The 9,826-nt window shown below is 32.8% G+C and overlaps 1 protein-coding gene across 2 annotated transcripts in view; it reads left to right on the forward strand.

The window, feature by feature from the left end:
• Window positions 1–8,501, forward strand: part of LOC106457738 — a 60,745-nt gene extending 52,244 nt beyond the window's left edge. For both annotated transcript variants that reach the window (XM_022383758.1, XM_022383759.1), the window contains 3 exons: window positions 2,605–2,632; window positions 3,241–3,298; window positions 6,795–8,501. In XM_022383758.1, the coding sequence (XP_022239466.1) occupies window positions 2,605–2,632; window positions 3,241–3,298; window positions 6,795–7,159 (451 nt within the window). In that variant the 3' untranslated portion in view covers window positions 7,160–8,501. The remainder of the gene's footprint in view (window positions 1–2,604; window positions 2,633–3,240; window positions 3,299–6,794) is intronic.
• Window positions 8,502–9,826: the final 1,325 nt, after the last annotated feature.

Consider the following 9,826-nt stretch of genomic DNA (forward strand, 5'->3'; position numbering starts at 1 on the left):
GCAGTATACTCTGATGTTTGATATATTATAGCAGTATACTCTGGTACGGGATATATTATAGCAGTATACTCTGGTATTTGATATATTATAGCAGTATACTCTGGTATTTGATATATTATAGCAGTATACTCTGGTATTTGATATATTATAGCATTATTCTCTAGTATGTGATATATTATAGCAGTATACTCTGGTATGGGATATATTATAGCAGTATACTCTGATGTTTGATATATTATAGCAGTATACTCTGGTATGTGATATATTATAGCAGTATACTCTGGTATTTGATATATTATAGCAGTATACTCTGGTATTTGATATATTATAGCAGTATACTCTGGTATTTGATATATTATAGCAGTATACTCTGGTATTTGATATATTATAGCAGTATTCTCTAGTATGTGATATATTATAGCAGTATACTCTGGTATTTGATATATTATAGCAGTATGCTCTGGTATTTGCTATATTATAGCAGTATACTCTGGTATTTGATATATTATAGCAGTATGCTCTGGTATTTGCTATATTATAGCAGTATACTCTGGTATTTGATATATTATATAAAGGAGAGCGAAGTATAAAAAAAATAAAAGTCTCGAAAGCGCACAAAATGGATATGAATCAATTTTTCATTTTTTTAGGTATTGAAAAATCTACGGATAATATGTGTATAAAACAACAAACCAGATTTAACCGGACTAGATCTACAACAAACCAAATTTAACCGGACTAGATCTACAACAAACCAGATTTAACCGAACTAGATCTACAACAAATGAATGATGGTTGATATTTGATATTATGAGTTGCGCCAAATTAATACTAAGATAAATATGGTGTCATTTCAAGTCTCCCGTTAGGTCAGCGGTAAGTTAGTGGATTTATAATGCTAAAAATCGGGTTTCGATACCCGCGGTGGGCAGCACAGATAGCCCATTATTTAGCTTTGTGTTTTACAACAAACAAACAAATACTGCCATGTCAATAAATTCCCGATATAAACACATCTCTATGATCTGAGTGTATTTTTTTTTTATTAGGAAAGGCTGTTAGATATCCTTTCTGAAGGCAATCAATTTTCGGTGAAATACCAATGTCAGAACGTAGTCCTGACACATGCCGCAAACCTTCAGAGTACGAGCCAGTGATTAACGTGTCAGACTGTGAATGCAAGGTTTCTTGATTCGCGTCCTGTTATCGCCAAAAACAATGAGCGTGATCTGCGCTTTACGGCTATGGGTGCGTTATAAGAGTGATGGTGAAATACCCCTATTCGATTAATGTAGCCACGAGCTGGCGGTAGGTGGTGTTGACTAGCTGCCTTTTCTATCACTTCAAAATTAGGGACGGCTAGCGCAGATAGCTCTCGAGTAACTTTGCGAGAAATTTCACAAAACACAAACAAAAATCCACCGAAACTTTATATCGCTGTTGTTATCACGTGACTTGCCAATTTACAACATTCAAAAAACGATCTAATATAACGCATTCATCTTACTGTAAAGCTCTGGATCTGTTATTGGGGGATCGAGCGAACACTATTGTATAGAGTGCTGGGCTTGATATCGGACGGTCGCGGATTCGAGATGCAATATGGCGTTGAACACAGTCCACACTTTTAACTGCAAAGGAAGTCAAAGCCAACCACAGGCCATAACTAACTTTCCATAGTCTGTATACTGTAGTGGATATCGATTCCAAGACCATATTACTAAGTCAGATATGTGGCCAAATGGGATTTCACTTTATTATGCTATCATTCTCAAAAAAGGCACTTGTTCATTTCAAAGTGTAGCTTGAGAGCTTATAAGTCTTCGTAAGCTTCGAAGTCTTGTTCATTATCTTGTTAAAGATAGCAGGAAACATGTCCAGCTTGTGCGATGTTTGTATGGTGGAAGGAAGAATGTTTTATTTTTTCGTAATCATATATTCTACTTTGTGATTGCGATAATTATTCCGGATTGGTCAACAAATGTCTCTTCTGAGCCTATTGCTGTCATAAACACTTTGCTGTGTATGTTTTATACTCCCACGGAAAACATTGAATGTTATTTACTTAGAAATGTCATTACGTACTCTGGATATATATATATTTATCGTTTAATATTCTCACTATGTGAATATTCTTCCTGGAAAAGGCCGTGACATATTCCTCCAGCCGTTCCTAGTGAACCAACTATAAAGGTTCTATTACGTATTAATAGTTGTATGAACAAGATTTTGTTTTCTCTGTATCATTAGGATGTAGTTTGTCTATCACCTACCTTTACAAAAGCCCCGCCGCCTGGTGGCTGAGTGTGATGGTTATAACGCTGAAAATCGGGTTTCAGTACTCGCGTTGGACACAGCACAAATAGTCCGTGATGTAGGTTTGCGCTAAAGCAAACAAATCAGTTTACAAACCTTTACAAAAATAGTTACGTATTACTTATTACTTCTGTACTTCATTAATCCTATACTATTTTATAAAATTCGTGCACTTTTGTAAAATATATATATATACATCATATAAAGCTTCTAAGATCGCTTTATAAGAAGAAAAATATTTACTATAATAAAGATGATGATTATAACGTTCATATGTCTACTTTTCAGGTCTTGGATGACTACCATCAGTAACTTGGTAAGTGTAATGAATTAAGAGTGTTGTATTTCGACGCTAGTTCTTCAAAACGTTCTTTATACGTAAGATTTCTTTAATTATTTCAAAGTTTAATAAATAATAAACATCAATATTAATTGTATGTAGTTTGTTCGATACTGCAACTTAAAGCTTAGTGAGTTGTGCATTATTTAGGATAGTTGGAATAGCAGACGATCTTTAATTATAATGTTAAGTTTAATCGCTTACATATTGTTTGTGATTATTGGAATAGCAGACGATCTTTTATTATAATGTGAAGTTTAATCGCTTACATATTGTTTGTGATTATTGGAATAGCAGACGATCTTTAATTATAATGTGAAGTTTAATCGCTTACATATTGTTTGTGATTATTGGAATAGCAGACGATCTTTTATTATAATGTGAAGTTTAATCGCTTACATATTGTTTGTGATTATTGGAATAGCATACGATCTTTTAATATCATGTAAAACGTGATAAGTTGCATATTGTTTGGAATGGTTGGAAAAACATACAACCATTTATTATAATCTAAAGCTATTATATCTCGAAAAAAAATCATATCCCACTTCATGTCAAGCGTTCAACTAATCTTATCTTTACAGCTGCCTCCACCTCCAGCAAGACCTTCTTCTCAATTACATGACTTTCAAGGTTGCCAAGGTAAGCTTCCCCTTTTAGCTTTTATGTACAGTGACATGGTTTTGATAGCAAACGTTTTTCATCATAAATTCGGTAGAACAGTTTCTACCTAGCCAAACTAGATTAAAATTCAGAATTTATTTTCGAGTTTAACACCGTTCAATCAATTTCTTCTGTAACTTCGGAAAGATTGTAAACTCTAGAGGATTGAATGATATAAAAAATTAACAACAGAAAAACAAACATAAAAAAACAAGTAAAGACAGATGACTTGTAGCCAATCACGAGTCATTTTCTATATTATGATAATAGCAACAGATATGTTAATAAAGATTCAGTTACTTATATTATGTAAACTACGACTGCTGTGCATATGTGAAAATCTTTACACTGTGAAAATCCCCTATCTTTTTGCCTTTTCAGTTGAGCAAGTTCATCTATTGAAATAACTGACGAAATGGGATTTCATTAATAAGATTTTCTATAGTGAGTTCGTCTTAAGAGCGAGTACCTTAAACCAGGGGTTCTCAGCTGCTAGTTTGCAGAAACATCCAGTGAATCCACAAATCATTCTGAAGAAACATCCAGTGAATCTACAAATCATTCTGAAGAAACACCCATATCATTAAAAATTTAAGTTATTTCAAACTTGACTTCACAATCCTATCTACATTTTGTGAAGTTAAAAAATTGCCAACTGCTACTTTAAGCGAGAGGTTTCCAAACTATCTCATCATAATGACCCCTTCCCTCCACCCTCTAGAGCATTTAGCATCTTTACCGAGTCCACCAACCCAATGAGTCTATAAATACTGAGTATTTTAACAGTATTGTATATTTTGTGTATTTGCTACTGCCCCACTGGCATTTTCCTGTGGTGTCCAGTTTGTGAAACCCCTGATTTCAGCAATTGTATTTTATATTGCAAACATATTTTTGTATTTTTTCTCGGATATCTTAGAATATTGATACGAAATATATCACTTAGGATCTATTAACTTGGTTAGTTTCATGTGATTCTAAAACCTTTAATTGTTTCACAAAATAAGTGAAAAGTTTAACAAATGTGTGATAACAAAATTGTCCTAATTCCTATTTAGTTTTAACTGATTGTTTATATTTTTTAAAAACGATATATAATGAGAAACTTGAATGTGTACCTTTAGCAAGCTGCTTAGGTTTTCATACACATAATACTGAAATACTATACTGAAACTAAAACCAAAGCATCAACACTTAAAATGTAAGTTTTGAAATATTTTTTATATATTAAGTTTATACAGTACGAATCAAAAACGAATGTGGTCGTAAATATTTATTTGATCATAGAAAACATTTTTGACTACTTCTTATATAAAACGGGTTTCGATACCCGTGATGGGCAGAGCAGAAATAACCCATTGTGTAGCTTTGTGCTTAATTACAAAACAATCATCTTATATAAAAAATATATGAAATTTAGCGAGAACAGGAAGGGCCTATAAAGTTTATCGAAATAACTGAAGATTTTTTTTTCTTACAAAGCATTTTTTCAACTTCACTGTTATGATTGCCAGCACAAATTATATCAGTACGTCTCGAGTGATAAATGACATTAACTTTTCTATCTTCACGGTGGTAACTTACGAGCTCGTTTCTCAGCTCCTCAGACGCGTGGGCTTTCTGGTAATTACTCTCAATCTGACCAATCTCTGCTGGTGACCCAATTTACTTGGCAACATGGGCATTATTGATACTGTATCTTTTATTTTTATTGACAGTGAAACCTAGTTAAAGCCTTCGCAAGGAAATTTAGATGTTCAAGGTTGGATAAGACTACAGAATATTCGATCATCTTTCTGTTATTTTCTTGCAGATTTGTTAAATACTTGAAGTTTAACTTTCGTTCATGGAAGTTTCCATAAGTTCGCTTTAATGACTAAGCTTCAACATGAACAAAATTAATTTGTAAGCTAATATATATATATACATATATATATATATATGCATGTATGTGCAACAAGTTTTTTTCCACTGTTTATACTAATACTTATAAATATGTGTGTACGATTTCGAATTTGTAATATTGAAGTTATATCTTACACATTATAAACTGTGAGTAGGTATGTATTCCCATTTATTAACTGGTTATTTACTCATATTTTGCCTTTAGTTCTAACCGGCGGAATAGTGGTAAGTTTACGGGTTTACAACGCTAAAAATCGGGGTACGAACCATTGCGGTTGGCAGAGCGCAAATAGCCCATTATGTATCTTTGTGCTAAACAAAAAAAAACAACAATTACAACAATCGTAGCAACACCCCAAAAAGGCCCAGGGACAAAATGTACCTGACTGAACCGGTGGGTGACTTCATATATCAAATGCGACTTGTAAGTTAGCAGAAGTAACAAAGTAAATTACACCATTCAGAGAGATTGTTGTACTTATCACTACTCACATTATTGGTAGTTTTTCTAATTTTTTCATTCTCAATGAGATGTTTTATTTTTCTTTTCTAAACTTTCCTATAAGGGTTTTATTTTACTTTTTTTTCTGTACTTTTAAATTTCTGGCCGAGCGTGGCCAGAAATTAGTGTGCAGGTCCTTGAATCTGAGGTTCCCTGGTTCGTGTCCTGTTACCAAAGAAAAAGGGCATTACGCATTTTGTTGCTGTGAATGCGTTATAGGAATGACGGTCAAATTCCACTATTCGATTAAAGTATCCGAAAAGTTGCTGTGGCTGGTGTTGACCAGTTGTCCTTCCTCTATAAGTTCAAATTAGAGACGGCTTGTGTAGCGCAAATTTCTAAAACAAACTTTTATATATACATATTTCCTGTAAGATTAATCAGGTCAACTTTATTTTTATTAGTTAATGTATTTTTTTTGTGTGTGTTAGTGCAAAGCTAATAATGGCTATCTGCTGTCTATCCTCGGATTTTACCAATGGGAGAGTCATGTGCAAGAATAAACATTAATATGGTGAAACCTCTGTAAAAGCTTTTACCAGACAAAGTCCATACAAATCTAATCTTATGGAGATATAGAGAAGACTGTAAATTTCCTAAATAACTGAAGGCGGGAACCTGATGAAAGATAAAATATTGGTTTTATTGTTAAAACAGAATTATTACATTCATTCAACAACATTAAAATATTTTGATTTTCAAATATGCTCATAATAAAACTGCCTACCTGATTCGACTAATATCATGTATAACTTGCTTCTTTATATTTTTAATTTCGTTTTATTTAGACACGTGCTGGGGAACTCAAAACGGAAATCTTGGTTAAATTCAGTTGATACCGTTTAATTTCGTCAGATATTATTGTTTACCCGTAATCGAAACTTCTATTATTTTATTTTTATGAAAATAAAAGAATACTTTTAAGAGCAGTTGGCGTTGCTAGATTTTGCCTTCAGAATGGCTAATAGTGTCTGTTGTGTTGAATTTTCCGCATCAGGGTAGACAACAGATTTATACATGTAACAAGCACAATACGTAAAATAATACTTTTTTTTATATATATTCCAGGTTGCAGCAGACACACATTTTTACCATCTAGTGGCTTGTCTCAACAACTCAGTTATGGATACGTTCAGCAATCAGAACCAGTTTCCAACGTTCCCATTTCTGATCGCCAAAACAATGGTGACCTTGCTATGAGTATATTTCTTGGTAGCACAATGGGTTGGGGTTTAGGACGAGGCTGGAATGAGGAGTGGGTCAATAGTTTTTACGACGCTGGTGCTCACTGGTATGATAATGGGGACCATCACTTTAGCAATAACGAAAGTGATGTTAATCACGAATCTATTGGAATACACGATGATGCATATGAACCCGGTGGTCTCGACTCCACAGATTTTGACATGTGCGCAGATTTTGGCGCATTTTGAATATCAAAGGTTTTATGTGTGTGTGTGTGTGTGTGTGTGTGTGTTTGTGTGTGTGTTTTATGTGGTATCAGGACATTTTTGAAAGAATTTACTGCGGTCCGTTACAATTTAGTCATGAAAGAGAAGCCCCCACCCCCTTGATGCAAAATTGAATTCGGAAACAAACCAATTGGTCAAGTATGTGGGTTTATAAGGTGCTTGTGTGAGTCTGCGCAGCACAGGCATGAATGTCTTGATAAAGAATGTATTAGATTTCAAAATTAATGTTACATATATAGTTAGCTACCAAAATTACCTATACACCCTTAAGATCCGGCGTATTTAGTCAACCCTTTTACATAACTTTCATAAGGCAATCAGTTAAAGTTAGAGGTTTCAAAAACTGCTTCATATTGCAAAGAAAGTTCTATTTCTCTCTTCTAGAAACTCATTCAATTATATAATAAATATTAAAATCCACTCTCATCCCATACTTTCCAATAAATACATCAGCTCACACGTCTATCCATCTGTCTATTACAAAACCAAAGTCAGGAACTCTTAGTCAAGTTTCGACCCGATTTAAGTTGTTAAGAAAGAAGCGGAATAATGTCCCTTATGTGATGTGATAATTCTTTTTAAACATATGTAACCAATCACTGCTTTGTGCCATACCTTTCAGTCAAAAGAAGATGAAACTATTTGTTGTCCCTTTAGCTAGTAACCTTCGCTGTTCTAGCTAGTCGCAGTCTGTGACTTTGATTAGATAGAATGATTATTTTTATATATTCAATTAGGATTTTCGTGCCATTTTTAGTCATAGACCTTAGCGATGCTAGCTGGTCTTTCAAAAGAAAAATCGTGTGTCATCGTAAGTTTGGTATTTGGTAGTGAATGTCTCAAACATCGTAATTATATACATTTTTCATTTTTTATTAGTATTTTCTTTTACAAGGACATTTTGACACTATACTTTTAATACAAATTACAAGCACTGGATCAATATGACACCGTAACTTTAATATAATGATGTCCGGCTTTCCAGAACGAATTTGGAAAATCCATTTTGAATACAGGAGTATTGACTGTGTATGGCCACTTTCATAAAGTGTCCAAATGCATGTATGTATTTAATATATGAAACTTGGCATATTCATGTTTGTAAATGAATCAACTTTAAATTTTCATAGAACTTATGAAAGTGTTTTACATACACTCAGAATGAACAACATTGTTATGAGTAGACTCAAATATATGTATGAGTTGTGAAGTTCACTTTGATGTCAAAGCGATGTAACATATATAGCTACAATTATGTATTACTATTACTGTCACTCGCAGTTAAATACTTTTAATAAAGATACTGGATATCTCTTAACGGAGATATAAAGTATAACGTTATTACAAAATTCATTGTATTTAGATACCCAAATTAACATATTAACATTTTTCACTTTTTAATGTATGATATTTTTATCATAGGTATAATAGCGATTTAAAGAGAAATCTTGCAAAAATATGTGACATAGAATTTTTATTGTTCTAAAGAGTATATCGCAGAGAAGTTTGATAAAAAACAACTCTACTGTGGAAAAACAAATAAAACAAAAACAGATTCAAGGAAATTTAAGGAAAAATTATTTCTTTTTATGAACTCTGTGCTGTTTGTGAAAAAAAGAAAAGTAAAATGTTTGGTGTTTTGCCACGAAATTGTATGGTTTGCGTTACAAGTTTATATGGTAAAAACAATGCGTAAAGCCACACACACAAACTAAACTAACTTACACTTAAACTGACTGTTTGTAAAGTCACTTTTTCTAATCGCAGTAAAATACCTAGTTGACTGACCCACTGCACGGGCAAAGCTTCTCGGTAAAAAGATCGTGGCCTTTTTAAGAAAAAATGTTTGTTGTAAAGAAGAGGACATCAGAGAAAAGTTTAAGAAAATAACTGTGGAAAAAAATTCCAAGGAAATTTAAGGGAAAATGTTTGTTGTAAATAAGAGGATATCACAAAGAAGTTAAGAAAATAACTATGGGGGAAAATCCCAAGGAAAGTTAAGGAAAAAAATGTCTTTTTTGCAAGAAAATAATAAAAAATACCCAAAGACATTTTAAAGAAAAACTATCTGTAATGAAAAAAATATCTTAAGGACATTTAAGGAAAAATACTCTACTATAAAATATCTCAGGATATCTAAGGAAAAAATATTTATTGTACAGAAGATATCCCAGGTAAAAACAAAAAACAGTCATGTTCTGAAAAACTTTTTCTAGAGAAACCTATATCAGAAAAAATAAAAGAGAGAGATCAAGTCATTAGATGGAACTAACAATGGATAAATCTGATTGGTAGAAATACCGTTATTCGTGTAATCAAACAATAGTAAATAGTTAGAATACGTGAAGAAACCTGATAGTTTCAACAACAGGGAGTATCTAGAACACATGGGAAAGCGTAGATCGCTGATATACATGTACTGAAGCAATAGTTCAATAATTAGGACGTATATGTAGACCTAGATTGATTGAAGAAATCAATTGAAAATAATGTGTTTAATAATTGATGCTGTTATTGTAACGATGGAAATGCCTTTTCAAAACCTACACTTTGACGTTACTACTATTGTTATATATATTAAGGTTTTTACCATTTTATCTTTGTTTTATAACAAACTCGCGAACTCCG

This window comes from Limulus polyphemus, unplaced genomic scaffold (genome assembly GCF_000517525.1).
Source record: "Limulus polyphemus unplaced genomic scaffold, Limulus_polyphemus-2.1.2 Scaffold367, whole genome shotgun sequence".
Taxonomy (NCBI): Eukaryota; Metazoa; Arthropoda; class Merostomata; order Xiphosura; family Limulidae; genus Limulus; species Limulus polyphemus.